Here is a 15,480-nt window from a genome sequence, read left to right on the forward strand (position 1 = left end):
AGCCTCACAAAATGTGCCCCCACCCACCCATTCTCCTTCATGTTGTCTGCATCCACTCAGATTCGCACTTAACGCGCACACAAAAACACACACTTTCCGCACTCGTGTATCATGCACATGTATCCCTTGCAACAGGTTGTGAAGACCTGTGCTGTAACCTATCATTTAGCCTCAGGGGAGAGAACAACCCATTCGTACTGCTTTATTTACTGTGTGAAAACCTTGATTGCTTGCAAATAGTCCGATAGCTCAAGAGGAATTAATGTGTAAATGAGCAACCGTGTAAATATATACATGCTGCTCTTTCTCCAGGGTAAGGAAGAAGATAAAATGTCCAGTTATTGCAGCAAAAGAAGCAGAATGCTGCAGATGCATACCTAAATGTGCAACAGATTACAGTGAACTTAAATACACTTGCTGCATTTGAATAATTGAACAAATAATAACAAAAAAATATATATAATTATCATTTATTTATGTCAAATCAATCCTAAACACAAAATGAACAGTCAAGAATCACATACACACACACACACACACTTACGTGAGTGAGGCTGTCTCAATAAAAGCAGCATCAAATGGTGCTGCGACTATTCTTTTCTCCTTCATCTCCGTCTTGTGTCTGTGTCTCTCTCAGATAAAAGGCTCTTTGTCACTATTGCTGGGTGTGTGATGAGCATCCGGCGCTCGAGCTCACAAATCTGCGCCATAGGTTCCTTCTGAACATTTATTACCACCTCAGTTGAGGGACCAATTCAATACAAGAAGGAACACTCAGTAGAACAAATCATTCTCACTAGCACGAGAGCTTTGAGGGGAAAAAAAGCAGAGGCCACAGACAGGAAAGCAGTAGACATGGTTTGCTATATTTTAAAGGAATCTTGTGCTGCAGGTCTTTTTGTTGGTGCCTGAAAGGAAACTAAACGTTTGGTTTGTTCACTGCTGTGACGGACTGGCAAAGAAATGGAGACTGAAAATGGAGGTTTTCAATGACTGGTCTTGAATGAATTGTAAAATAGAAATGTATCAAGCCAAACTTGATCCAGGTTTGGCTGGGTGACAAGCATCAAATGGAATTATATTATTCCCAAACCATCTACAACGTTTGTCTTTGCGAACCCTGTAAATGTTAGATATTTCATATGCGGTTAAGCATTATGGCATAAAATACTACTTTTGATTCCGAGTCTGACTAATAATTACAGCTGCTTTTGTTCTCTGCTAATTTATGAGTAAGCTTTTTGCTCCAAGGGAATGCGGTATACACTGACATTCATTAAACCTTGTTATCGGTGTGTTGCAGTCATCTACACACTCGTCTGATCCACTGGCTATGAAATTTCTGCACGTCTTCTTTGTAAAGGCATATTAGTGTGTCGGTGTGTGCATACACTCTTTAAGTATCTGTGCATGTGTGTGTGTGTCGTGAATATTGTATTTCTTTCTAATGATTTCAACTTCAGGGAAAAAGATGTGACAACGTGTATTAGATTAAACAGCAGAAGACGTACCGCTGCTATCCTTCATTTCTGATTAACATGAAAGTAGGATGTGGAGCAGGTTGCTTGTGCTTTTTTCGTGTGGCGGGAGTTATCACTGGAATCTGCAAGCTGTCTTCCGTTTTACAACATCACGTCCTCCTACGATAAATACCATATGTAATCATTGTTTTGGTTCAGGAAACAATGTAACTGTGCGCTATGTTGAGCAAGAAGGCTGAATCTTTATGTTCGCAGAGCCCCGCCGGCACTGCCTACATTTAACAGGATGTATTATGGACGAGCTTCTGATACGTAGACCCCAAATCCTTTGGTTCCCTTTGCCATGTTTCTCCACTTGTAGCACTCACTCAACAAAGACACAATTGGCAGCCAAATGATTTGATTTCCCAGAGAACAAAAGACAAGAAAGAAAGTGTTGTTTTTTTTCATCGGGAAGCTATTCCACTGCTTTTCCAACATTGCCTGATATCACTACCCTCACCCACTTTGTTGGGGAAAGAACACCTCTTGTTTTTTTTTTACGCAATATCTCTAATTTAGATGGACAGAGATGAGGTCAAAAATCTGCAAATTGTTACTTAAATGCTGATGCATCAGTGCAATAGCAGCATTTTTCTGTTGTAGCTGGTTAACGTGGAGCTAGTTTTAAATATTTTATACAAAGTTAAGTGCTTAATTCGGTGGTCACGTTTCTGAGAAAGCAAGAGATGATTGAAATAATTCCACTGCAGAAGGTTTGAGGGATTTGGACTTTTCTTTAATCTTAGGTTTGTGAAACAGTGGATAATTGTACTTAGCTGTGCTTCAAGCAATTAATCAAATGAAGCCATTTGAGAAGCTAAATGGAGAAATTACTTTTTGATGGAACTGCCAGCATCTCAGACATTTTTAATGTGACAATGGTCCACAAGTAGACTAGTAGTGCTTTTTGTCACAAGTCAAAATGGCTGAGAATCACTGTTTCCATCTTTAGCAAGATATTGTATTATATAAGCTTATGTTGGGTCTTCTTCAGTTGAAAAATCTTAAAAAGAGTTGGAGAAATGTGGAAACAAATTCTGTAGTAGTAATGAAGCAGCATTAAATACCGGAGGTTCAGTGTGATTGTTGCATTAGTGAGACAGAACTACAGTCAGATTACAAAACCAGGTTATTTCACAGTATGTTGAATTTTTGATTTTGATCACGACTGAACTGTGATGTTTCGAGGGTGTAGCAGCGCCGCGTGTCCGCCTCGCTAAATGTCACAGACTTTCTAATTTTGATTCAATGGCCCTTAAGGACACCTTTAGTAACAAACAGTCATGGCAGATTAGATTGGCTTCACGGCCCATCTCGGCTCTGACCTCCATACGCCTGCATATACACGAGCCGCCCTCTGAGGGGGAAACACTGTAGAGGTGGAAACAAGGCGGGGGGGAGGAGGAGAGACAGAGAGAGAGCAGAGGTGGCCGTGTTAAGAAGAATTAGCACTTGAAGCAGAGGGATGGTACTTCTAGTGAGTGCACACAAAGGAATACTTTTTTGATTTTAGCAAAACACATTAACTTTTTAAGTGACTATGAAGGAGATAAATATGCAGGAGACTTGATTGACAATATCGACATGTGACAAAAAAACTAGAAATAAAGGAGGAGGAAAGAATGCAAAGACAATAAACAGGGAAATATTTTTTTTTTCTAGTAAAGCGTGCTTGTAACTATAACTATAATATTTTTTAGCAGTTGATCTTAATTTCATTCTTCTAAGCTACCTACTTCTATAAGCAACCCAGTGATGTCAAAATCATTACCTCGCCATGTTTTTCAAATGTTGTTTTTCATCTGAAGAGCCACAAAGATAACTCAAAATTTCATCATGATTTACGTTGTGGCTCTTCACTGCCTGTGACATGGCAGCAGTTTTTTAAAAATTTTTTTATGTCATTTGCATCTGATTCAGCCTCGATAGGTGACATGGTTTTGCTAGTTCCTCTTTCAGTAAAATAGCTTGCGGTTTTGGGGTTGTGTGGTTCAAACACCAATCACTTCTGTCGTGAAATACTGGTAACTATTTTAAAGGCAGCACGAAACAGTGACTGAGCACTTACTGCCTTGTGAAAGACCGGAGTCATACGTGCTGCAAGTTTCCTGTCGTTTTTCAATTTGAAATAATCTGACAATGCGGATACCTTGACCTTTTGAACAAACTGTATTTTGCAGCTAGAAACAGCTTTGGGCAACTGTTGAAGGATGGTATTGCATCCTCTGTTGGTCTTAGTAATTATGGAGGAAGCCGGGTGAAGTTATCTTTAGTAAAAGGCCTTGTACTTGGAGGCTTAGTTAGGGGTAATGTCTCTACTCCATCTATCATATGCCCCTCTGCTGTGCTTTTATTTACAGATGGAGGTCTGGACATTTGGGTGCCACTTGTTGAATTGCCTCGTAGTTTTTCTTTACTTACTCCTAAAAACATGTTGGCACTTTGAATGGTAAGCTTAAAAGCAAATGGGAGAAATTGTTGCAGCTGAAAAGTAGTTCAACTTACATCAGTGTATCAATGGCAAAGGAGAAGTTTTCTGTGTTTCAGTACTTACAATAGTCATCATGACGGGAGCACACATACAGGCTCACATGCACGCAGGTCCTATAAGACCTAATTTCTGCAGAATTGAAGTAGATCAGGGGTGTCAAACTCATTTTTGTTAAGGGGCCACATACTGCCCACGTTGATCTCAAGTGGGCCAGACCAGTAAAATCATAGCATAATAACGCATACATAACAACAATATTTCTCTTTGTTTAAATCATTGGTGAAGGTTTTTGGATGATAAACCCTGTTTTAAGGTCTTTCTACAATAAACTAGAAACATAAAGACCAAAAACTCAGACATCAGCCCACTGTTTATCTGCCCCGGCTCTCCTCTGCAGATTCCCTCGCTTTGTGACGCGTTTGACGTCAAATGCGTCACAAAGTGAGCAGCGAGCGCGGCTGCCTGTGGCACCGAGTGCTTCTGCCTCCGGAGCAGACGTCGCATTTAAGCTGTTTTTGAAGCAATTACTGGATCGATTAAAAAAAAACAACAAAAAAAACCCATTTGTACTCATAAACCTCCATATTCTCATAGAAATGCAATTTATGTCTTTCTGTAATTTTCACACTTAGCAAAGTCATCCGGCGGGCCGAGCTGGACCCCCTGGCGGGCCGGATCCGGCCCGCGGGCCGTATGTTTGACACCCCTGAAGTAGATGGTGGTGAATATATCAGTTTATGGTGTGACCTCAATTCTCAGTATTTCAGTGTAGTGCTAATGAGGGCAGCTTTTAGTAACCCATCACTAGATATTTAGCTATTTTTACCATCCTGGCCAGGATTTTTTTTTTTTTTTACTATAGGCCATATACAACATATGTATTGGGGACTTTTTTTTTTTAACCTGGTTTTTGTTTGGTTTCTTCTGTGTTAGTCAAGTTAACATGTGAAGAGCTTCATTGATCTACCGGGGATGGTGGAATAAACTTATTTTCATTCTGATCTGTACATTTGCTGCTAATGGCGCGCTGATGTGTGAAGCATTGTTTTCTCCATTTGGCAGCAGGCCATATTGACCCATACTGTGATTAGTCATGAAAACAGTCACAACTGGAGGAGTTCAATTGCAGGGGAAAAATAAAACATTGTGGAAGTTGAATGTTTACAAGTAACCGCTACAAGGAATTTGCAGGTAAGGATTTTACGTTGTGATGGTTCAAATAGCAACCATCTGTGATGACATACTCTGTTTCTGCACCAAAACACCTGGTTAGGTTTAGGAAAAGATCATGGTTTGCATATAAATTATTTTTTTTAATTTTTTTTTATAAGACATTACAGATGTTATATAAGTCAGATTTCTTAAGTCCAAATAAGTCAGCATTGACTTTTTTCCCCCCACATAGAATATGAACAGTGGCCACCTAGTTAGCCTTTGTCAATCTTTTTATTCTTCTTCACCTGACTTCTGTCTTTGCTGCTGTTATGATTAAGGTGGCCTCTAGAGATCGCAGTAAAGGTACAGTAAACATGCTTTGTATTAAGCTGCTTGCACAGGCAACCTTTATGACTGTTTTAAGGGAGGACGGTCTGAATGTTGACCTTTGTCACATTTACATAATTTCCTATACAGATGCAGATATTCCTCTCTCAGCTGACAGGCTTTACAAAACAGCCTCTGCTGTGAAACAATTTCATGGATGTAGGAGCCTATATACGTATGGATGTAGATAGATAAACCAATAAAGAAACGGCTGGATACAGTAGATGTAGGATGATGTAGTAGATGAATAGATTGATACCATCTGGAGTAAGGAATACCAGGTTGGGTTTGGTATATAATACCACTGTGCCCCATTCATGTCCGAGCTATCAGCAATTCCTCTTCTTGTGGATTTCATCTTTTGACCTTTTTCTCTAATTTATTCATTATTCTTCTCCTTCTCAAACGTCAGTGCATTGTTCCAGAGAAGAAAGCTGTTCATTACTCAGATGAGAGGTTTGTGTCTATAACCACTGAGGAAGAGTGGCAGTGTATAATCTTTATGATGGCAAGATATAGAGAAATATCATGTTTGTAAAATTTTGCATGCTGCCTTTACTCTCAGATGATGATATACGTGAAGAAAGTCTGATGGTGTTATTGTTTCAGAAACTGTCTATAAATTTGTGGCTTGCACATCATCCTACGGTGTACACTTTTGGAGGCCTCCCTTTATTTTAAAGGAAAATATAGCAAATGTTGGCCGGTGTTCAAATTAGACGATGAAATAGAGAGAATAAATGCTTTTGATTTTATTATTTAAATTTTTACTTTTCTTTTATTTGGCATTTCAATACTTTCACTTACATTATCATAATTTATGTCACTTATTTATCTTTTTAAACATCCTCAGGTTAAAGTGTAATGTCATAATGTATAAGGTGTATTCTGCATGCAAAATAAAAATCATTTACTGGATATAATGTAAGAAAAAGAAAAAAAAATACAAGATATATGATGGATGTCGTTTCTGGGATATTCTATTTTACTTCTTCCAAAACACTCTTTAATTCCAAAACACTCTTGTTCAGTTTTGAAAGACAAAGGTCTATAAAGTAAGCAATCTTTGTTTTGATATCCCATTTTTGATATTCGTTGGTTTTCAACCCATAGTAATACTTTTTCCTATTGTTTTGCAGTGGAAACAAGGGAGGGAAGTTATACAGTAAGGCATTAACATTTACAACATTAATAGCATAATTTACAGAAAGAACATTATAGTGTTGATAACTGCTCATATAATTGTAAAAAAAAAATTAAGAAAATAACTTCAAAAAAAATCTGTTGGTTAACTTTTGGTCCATTGTGATCTGAATCTGATAAATATTGTCACAGATATAACAACAACGACGACAGCATCTAGCAGAGAGCAGTCCTTATCCTGCTCCATGACTCACAACATCAAATGTAGACAATTTACATGTCTGACCATTTGATCATACTTTTTTAAGTATGAAAAAAGCTGAATTGAACGCATCGTTTTAGCAATAGTGTCAGTTGAGAAAGACTTCCGTCAGACTGTGTAAGGCCTCCTCCTGAGTGATCTTCCTCCACTCCTTAGGAATCTTTGCAGGCTCCTGTTTGAATTCATTTGCGAACCTCTCATTGAACCTTGCTATCACATACCTGTAAATGAAAATAATCTTTTGTTAATTTCTGGCTGTTTGTCAACGAAGCCATATGTGTATACTGTATCTTCTGGTATGCAACCTACCGATTACACCAAACAAACATTTTATATTTTAGCATGATCATATTCAAGTCTTAAAAAAAATACTGTACCTCCAGTAATCCCTGGCCTTTTGGCTATTTGGGTCGTCAGGGGAAAGGTTCCAGTTTGCATAAAGAGAATGGAGGTCTCTGCATGTCATAGATATATCCTGTATGTCTGTGTTTTGTCCAGGGTTGTCCGGCGTCATGCTTTCAGGGCAACTGATACACGACTCAGAGTCATTAGACAGTACGCCTTTGGGCCGATGGAGCAAGGCGATGTGAACCTTATGCCCCATCTCCTCCACGTCACAGGGGGCTTTGCAGAGGGGGCATTGCTTGTCACAGCCTCTCACCCTGTTGAAGAGAAAGTCTTGAGGCTGAATTGGAAGGCAGTTAAGAAGCTGGGTGACATCTACATTTTGGGAGAACTCCTGGGCAAGATCCAGTCGCATTGAGGCTAGTAACTCCATTAAACATTTGACAAAACAGTCCCATTCTGTGGTGATGCTGAAAAGAGGTCCAATCAGAGATGACCTGCTGATATCAACATCCCCATCTGCCTCCAGAGTAAGACACACACTCTCCAGCAGTGGCTTTGTATCACTTAGCACTCCATCGGTACCTTCTGCTGTTTGGCTCATTGCTGCTGCAAACTTTCCTACAATTTCCCCAAGTCTCTGTTGCCTCCATTTGCCTAAGTAGGTTGATTCAGAGAGGTGAGCCACCACTGTCTCCTGGATCTTCCTCAGTCTGAAGTTGTCATAGGAAAGCAAATATTCCAGGAAGCTTTCGAAGCGATCTTCTTTAATCAGCTCTTCCAGCAAGCTTTGGTGGAAGGTTCGTGGGGAAGGATAATGCTGGGCTTTACCTTGAATCTCTTTAAGAATATGCATCCCCAATGGATTATTGATGTAGTCCAACACTGTGGGTTTGATGACCATGGAGGTAAATGCTGTGGCCATCCTCTGGCACTGGTCTCTTTTCCTAAAGTGGTAGATAAACTCTGCCAAGTACACACTCTTGGTTGTAGTGATAGATGTCAAAAGCTCTCTGTCCTTGGCATAGCGGTCATGTAGTTTTTGGAAGTCTTGGCATGCAGCATTACAGAGATAAACTTTCAGATCCACTTCAAAAGCTGATCTGATTTCCATAGATTTTCCTTTCAATGCTTTTTCAACATTGTCTAACAGTTCTGTAATGTAGCTGTCAGAGAAATCGGCTGGTAAGCTACATTTATATGCTACGAACTGATGGTATTCTTCTATTATATTGAATGCTGCCTGTTGAGCATCTAATCTCTGTTGCCTGTTGTTGTCTTCAAACATGTGTTTTAATCTGCTGCGGTATCCAAAGTGCTCATCATAAACTTGGAAGGTAGAGGTCTGGTTTTGGCCAATGATTTCAAGCTTTTTCATGTGTTTCAGGAAGCCACATCTGATTAAATTCTGTCTCAGAATATCTGTCACTCTGGCAGTAATATCATCTGTTTCTGAAGGCCTGAAATCAAAGTTGGACAATGTCTTACTCCACACACCCTCAAACTCCTCTTCTAGTTCTGTATCTTGAAGGAGGATTTTGGTCGACTTGCTTGTCTCAACTAGCGCTTGTAGCTTGAACTCTTGTTCTTTCTCCAACAAAGTCTCAAATTTGTCCAGCTGTGTGGAAGAGCAATGACTCTCATTGACTTTATCCAACTTTTGTATCATCTCTTCAGTTACTCGGCCCTGGAGGTTTTCCATATTGCTCACTAAGATTGGCCTGAATGTTTCAGCTTTCATTTTGAGAAGGTCGTCTTTCATCAGATGGCCCTCTGCTTTTGAATTGACTTTGTTCACCTCTTTTTTGACTTCCTCTCTGGCTTCATTCTTCAATTCCCTCAGAAGGTCATTTTGGACTGCAGTGTCCAAAGCTTTTGCCTTTGTGGCAAAGATTTTCTTTGTTGCCCCCAAGAGCCAGCTTTCCATGTTTTCAAGGAAATGATCCTCCCACTGGGAAAACTCTGCGCACAATAAAGAAAATGCTAATGCTATATCGGTATTTTGCAGCCCAATGGAGAATGATTCTGCTTTCACTGCCTCCCAAACAGTGCACAAGCGTTCCATTAATTCAGGCAAACCCGAGGCTTCAGACTTGCCTGCACACTTTTTCAAGGCCTCAAACAAGTTTTTCTTAAGCTTTAATACAGCCTCGCTATACTGTGCATCAACTGGTTCAGAGAGGGGCATACTGGACCAAGGCCCTTTGACATAGGTGGTGCAGGTTGTGGTCTTTACAGAATGGCTGTGAACATTGCTAGTTCCTCTGGTCACAGTTTCAGTCTGAAGCATCTCCGAAACACGTCTTAATTGTGAGACTTGTAATATGCTGTTTATTCCTTCATCATGGGCCACGAGTTGGCAAATGGGCATGGAGCCATGTTCTCTGATGCACAGGAGAGCATTGACTCTGACTGTAAAGTTTGTTTCAAACTCATATCCAGCATGTGAAGAAATATTCTGCATTAAAACATCACTCAGTCCTGTTGCAACAATGGCAATTTCATTATCGTGGATCAGTGCACTTCTTTTGTTGTCTAGTGGTATTGAGCAGAGACCTTCTACATCAATTAACAACAGAAAATCACACTCCATATCCTTTCTAAGATTCTCTGGGAGACAGAGGGCTGCCATGTACACTCCTCTTGTGGATCTTTTCCTCCCTTCAGGGAATTTCACTCCAAACAATGCAGAAAGGACCTCTGCATTCCTGGCTTGATTGATACCGAGGTTAGTCAGCACACGGGTCCTGCACTGTTCTTGAGGTAGGCGGCGTTGGAGCTCTGCAAAGACACAGCCCAGCCAGCAGATTGGGATATTTGAGGCATCTCCATCCATTAGTTCAAGTGGAACCCCATAGAGAAGAAGGTCTGTGGCTAAGCTAGGAAGACGCAACACATTGTGGCTTCCACTGCTAGGGCTTATGTGTGTTAGCTCAAAAATAAGGCCCATCTCGCGCAAAAAGTGCTCAAGCCCCAATGTGGATGGATCAGGTTCACAAGGCTGATTTTCAAAGGAAACATCTTGGCACATTTTTGGTGTGGCAGAATAAACTGAATCTGGCATAGCAAGTGTCAGCTCTGGTTCATCTAGTTGTTGCTCTTGCAAATTCAAAGGGCCATTTTCTCCAGACTCTAAATGACGGCTTTGGTCTTTAGAAACTGGATGTGAAATTTGTTCATCAAAACAAACTGAGTTTTCAATAATTTCTTCCCCTTGAATCCTTTCTTCATTTGATGCCAACTCCTCCACGATGACTGAGTCATGTATAGACTCAAGATGTTCTGTCTGTTGAGACAGTGGTTCTGTTGTGTTTTCTGTTGACTCCAAAATACACTGCAACTCTTGGCCTATTTCAAATTGTTTTTCAGAATCTTCCAGTTCAGTATTTACGTGCTGCACTTCAGTTTCTTCTTCAAATGTTGAATCTGAGCAAAAACTATCACTGTCGCCGAGGTTGCCATCGGCTCCATGTTCGGGCTCAATCTCTTGAGGTTTCCCATCTGTTTGCAGATTTGTTAACAGATCTTGTGGAATGTGCTGTTTTTCAGTTTGCATCAGCTGAAGCCTCAGTTTGAGCCAACAAAGAAAATAAGACCTCTCGACTTTATCTGTTGTGAAAAGAGCATCAGTGAAAGTCTTCATAGCTGAGGTCATTTTGTAGCTGCTCAACTTGACCAAGAGGTCTTTCTTTTCTTTTTGAAGTTGGGGATCGAGTTCTTTCCTTTCGTTTCTCTGTTTACTCTGCTCTTTTTCTAGCTCTGCCAGTTTGCTCCACAAAGGCCCCTGCAAAGGAAGCTGTTTGAGCTTAAATTCAGCAAGTCCCTCATCCATACCATTCAACACTTCCTCCACTGTGGCCATTGCCTTTTTACAGACTGAGCCTTCATCCACAATAAGGCCTCTCTCCACTGCTAATTTTTCTGCTTCCTCAAGTGTAACAAGTTTCAGTCTATCTGGTAACAGATTTTGCAGGGTGTCACACAGCTTTTTAGCGAGTTCTTCCTCACTCAAAGCTATCCCTGGAAAGACAGAGCCTTCGGGAAGCCCCATGTTCTCTTCAAGGTTCTGACCAACAAACCCCACAACTCTGTTCTCATTTCTCTCAGTGTCTGAAAGGTCAATCAATATGAGTTTGCTTGCCGTGTTTTTGCAGGAAGCAAGAATTTGTTTTTCTTTCTCCCTAAGGTCCCCACAGAAAACAACCACAGCTGAAGATGCTTGACATAGCAGGCTGAGGCATTTCTCATGTCTACTGGCATCACCCCGTAGATTAGAGATGACCATAGGGACCGGGAAAATATCTTTAGTGATATCTCCAGTGGGTAGATACCATCCAATCTCTACCAGACCATTGGAGAGTCTTCGGGGCAAATGTCCTCCATCCATCCCCCTGTGGAGAAATGTTTCACTGCAAGACTTGAGTCCACCTAGGACATGGTTTAGTACCTGTGACTTGGAGACACTACAATGACCAAGCTTCACAAATGAAACCATTGGCATGCATGTACTGGCCAAATCCCCCTCTTGGACACTTCTGTTGTTATCCAGAGAGTGAGACCTCAATTGGCTTACTACACCTCTTAAAGGCCAAAGAAGGAAGCGACTGGGTTCTTCTGGATCTATGTTTGGAAGGATGAAAGGCAAAGCAAATTGGCATTGCACCATGCGCGCAGCCATCTCCTGCTGAAGGAAAGGGCTAGCAGACATAAAGACAGCTGTAACTAGATCAAGGGGGTTGATGGCACACTGGCTTTTTCCTTCAAAGCCATTGAGCATCTCTGCGGGTGATTTCTTGTCATTGTTAAGAACGTCATGTAGAGGCTGGCAACAAGTACTCCGGGCATCTCGGCTGAGCAGCCAAAGGCGTCGTAGGAAAGTGTTTGGTAGATCCTTGGGCTCGAGAGGAGCTCGGTTCTCCAGAGTCCAAGTACTGATGTCTAACATAGATGCTGGTTCCAGTGGGGTCGTCCAGCAGGCCTCCAAGCCGAGCTTATGTAGAATCTCTGCCTGGGCATTGTCCTTTGGAGGTTCTGGTTTGAGAAAACAGAGCAATGATTTACACTGTGTATTGGCTACATTTTTAATCTCACTGTACAGTTTTATCCATTTAAGCAAAATTATGAGGTCAGGCAAAAGCCAAACAATGTTTTTAATTTGGCTTGAAGTGGTAAAAAAAAAAAAAAAAAAAAAATCAAGTTATACTGAATAAAAGCCAATGTAGTGTAACTACAAACAAATTATTTTTCAATGGAATTAAATATTTATACAGTTAAAAATACAATATGAATAATTTAAACTGTCATACATTCTTAATTTGCATTTCATTAACATAAATACATTGCACTGGCTGCCACCAGCCCAATTATCATGAATGAGTAAACACATTAAAACAATCAGTAATGCCGTGCTTTTATTCAAGCCCTGTGAGTTTTATATCATTTTTCTGGACAAAGCCAGAAAATTCACAGGAAGACTCTCTAGTGGTCAGCCCAAATTAACCTCGGCCTTCGGTAATGGTGTAAACACCTCCCAAGATAAGAAATGACACATTTCCAATTTCTTTTCTCATCATGTTTGTAATGTGCACAATTACTGGTATTAGCTTGCAGCATGTACTTAAATTGCTGAGAACTAGGAGAAAAACAGACACATTTGTTGGGCTATATTCTTAGAGTTGGCTTGGCTTGCAAACAACAAAGCAAAGACAGGCACATACTTTTCTTCTTGCTGCTCAGCCTCTTGGAAAGCTTAACTGACATGATCAATTCTGCTGAGTGTCTCCACCCTCCGTTTTAAATGAGTTTCTCTTTCCTGGTCAGCCACATCACCGAAAGTCTGCAGTGTTGACTGTCACCCTGTGATTAAACATACATAACATTAATAACATTACTGGCATAGATAGTCAAAAGCTTTTTTGGCCTAACACCACATGGAACTGCAAATGTGAAAACCTGCTTACAATAAATGAGAATATGTGCTGTCTCAAAGGACAGCTCATTGTGGAAAGTACCAACCTTTTATCTCCCTGCTTCACTGAAGCGAGACTGTCCTCCCTGTTTCATTTTGCTTTCCACAACAATGCAACACGAGCCATGACAACCTGAACATGGAATGCTCGCTGTCAGAAAGATAAATCACACCATAGATAGTTTAACACTGAGGTGACTACCTTTTTAGTTTGATCAGTTTACAGCTTAAAAAGCTCACAGCTCGATATATTTTGTTTAGTTTTGAGTTGAGCTACTATCTGGTTGAGCACATCCTGCTTAAAAGCTAGAATATTACTACATGCAATTCACATAAGGTTGGTGAAAGTCAGGAAGAAGTAAAGAATGTAAAATAGTACAGCTTACCACAAAATATATCAGTTTACTTGAGCAAAAGGACAGGGGTAGTAAAGTGCACATGAGAATAAAAAGTAAAAATGGTGACCGTGTGGTAAAATGTGCAACAGTGATTATTAATACCAAGTAGGGTGGAATACTGAACTTTGATACTTTTATGGCACTGACCAAATTGCTTCAATGTGATCTAGAATTGAAAAGTGCTCTGCTATTTGATGCCAAATTTTGATACCTAGGCTACATCCACTCCAACACGTTTTCATTTTAAAATACATTAACTTTTGCTCCGTTTCCTCAGGATCTCATCAGCTTCACTGAGCCACAGCATACACCATATGCAGTCTGTTCTCGGGCGGCTCGCCCAAGTAGATCAAAATACGTTCAGCTTTGGTAAATCTTCCATTAGAAAGCTTTATATCGCTCCTTTTAAAGCAAATTGTGCCATACACTTGTGTGAGTTGCACTGCACTATCGGGAGGCTTCTCGGTCAGCAGCCAGCTAGCCAGTGTCTACTGAAAGCATGTGTGACATTTATGGAACATTAGTAAAATGTAGCCTTTAGCGATAGCTTCCATGTGAGGCGTCTCGGGAAGTTTGGTCAATTTTAACCAGGGATCGTCCGATAATGGCTTTTTTCAGGGCCGATACCGATTATTGGTAATCAAGGAGACCGATAAACCGATATTTGGAACTGATATACAGTTGCAGTAAAAATATAAATCTTTGTGTGAAAATTTGGAATAACAAATTCTAACACAAAACTTAATTGAAATTACTTTAAGTAAACAAATGCTGCCGCTATGTAGTCTTATTATGAAGGTATACTGCAATGTGGAGTATTTATCTACTCTTGTCTACTCTAATAATAATCTCTGCTTTTGCTTTACCGAATATGCTATTTGCAATTTAGCCAAAATATAGTATTCTGTATAATATTTCACCTAACACAATAAGTACTCTTTTTGATATATAATCTCCTAAATACATAGGGTCATTATACATGCAAATATTTTGATGTCTTTGTGATCGTTTTATGAAAATCTTAATGTTCTTACCTGTCTCCTCTGATATTATTATTCTGTAAAAGAAGTCCCTCCAATCTACTCAGTCACCAGTGTCTCTGAGAGCTCTTATACCTTTCTGCTCAGCGATAAAACACATACCTGCATCTCTTATCTAATCCCATAACTACAAAACGTGCAGCAGTCGGAGACGCACAGACTCACAGCACACAGTGAGGAACAAATTACACTCATGAGTGATTTTGTCAAAATTCTTTTCATGACAGACTTGACACTCGATCTTGATAACAACAGTGAGTGTTAGTCTTTCATAGTGCACAGGCAGGTGAACTGTAACCATAGAGACATGTTCAAAGGATTATCATTGGTCTGCAGGGGTCAGAGGCGAGGCTGCAGACAATGACGCACACAAACCCTTAGTCATGGGTGATCCCGCAGATATATGTCTATCTGATTATGATGAAGACATAACTGGCATACTGATTCTCCCTTTTATACAATGAGAGGTTATACTCCTCTGGCCTGGTGTTTGAGGTATTTTCCCTAAATTTGGGCAGTCTTAATTAAAAATATATTAAATGCGTGTTGCATTACTTTACAACATGTTCAAATGACTCGCAGGATAGGAGTGGACAGTTGTTCCAGATAGAGAAATTCATGAGACTACTTAAAGATAACAATATCCTGCACTCCCATTTCAATATCCCAAAAGAAGGTTAGGTTGCAGCCAGCCATTGAAGTCATAGGCTATACATCCTTGATGACAATAAACATTAACTGTAAATTCATAAAAGCAATGTAACATAA

At 40.1% G+C, this 15,480-nt stretch overlaps 1 protein-coding gene across 1 annotated transcript; it reads right to left on the bottom strand.

The window, feature by feature from the left end:
* Positions 1-6,855: 6,855 nt before the first annotated feature.
* gvin1l2 (GTPase, very large interferon inducible 1-like 2) lies at positions 6,856-14,738 on the bottom strand. Its single transcript, XM_069706445.1, has 4 exons — positions 14,707-14,738; positions 13,024-13,162; positions 7,339-12,337; positions 6,856-7,182 (listed from the first exon to the last, which is right to left on the bottom strand). The coding sequence occupies exons 2-4, from the start codon at positions 13,064-13,066 to the stop codon at positions 7,050-7,052; spliced, it is 5,175 nt and encodes a 1,724-aa protein (XP_069562546.1). The 5' UTR covers positions 13,067-13,162; positions 14,707-14,738; the 3' UTR covers positions 6,856-7,049.
* Positions 14,739-15,480: the final 742 nt, after the last annotated feature.

The sequence above is a fragment of the Brachyistius frenatus genome, unplaced genomic scaffold (assembly GCF_029030835.1).
Source record: "Brachyistius frenatus isolate BFR_SWC_R1_liver_20210118 unplaced genomic scaffold, ASM2903083v1 Contig_62, whole genome shotgun sequence".
Taxonomy (NCBI): domain Eukaryota; kingdom Metazoa; phylum Chordata; class Actinopteri; family Embiotocidae; genus Brachyistius; species Brachyistius frenatus.

What these genes read in the sequence shown, in the direction of transcription:
- gvin1l2 (XM_069706445.1), bottom strand. Translation starts at nt 13,066, where the DNA reads ATGTCAGTTAAGCTTTCCAAGAGGCTGAGCAGCAAGAAGAAAA. An exon ending in GCTGAGCAGCAAGAAGAAAA is followed by an intron (nt 12,338 to 13,023) that starts GTATGTGCCTGT and finishes TTCTCAAACCAG; the next exon opens with AACCTCCAAAGGACAATGCC. An exon ending in AAGGCCAGGGATTACTGGAG is followed by an intron (nt 7,183 to 7,338) that starts GTACAGTATTTT and finishes TTTCATTTACAG; the next exon opens with GTATGTGATAGCAAGGTTCA.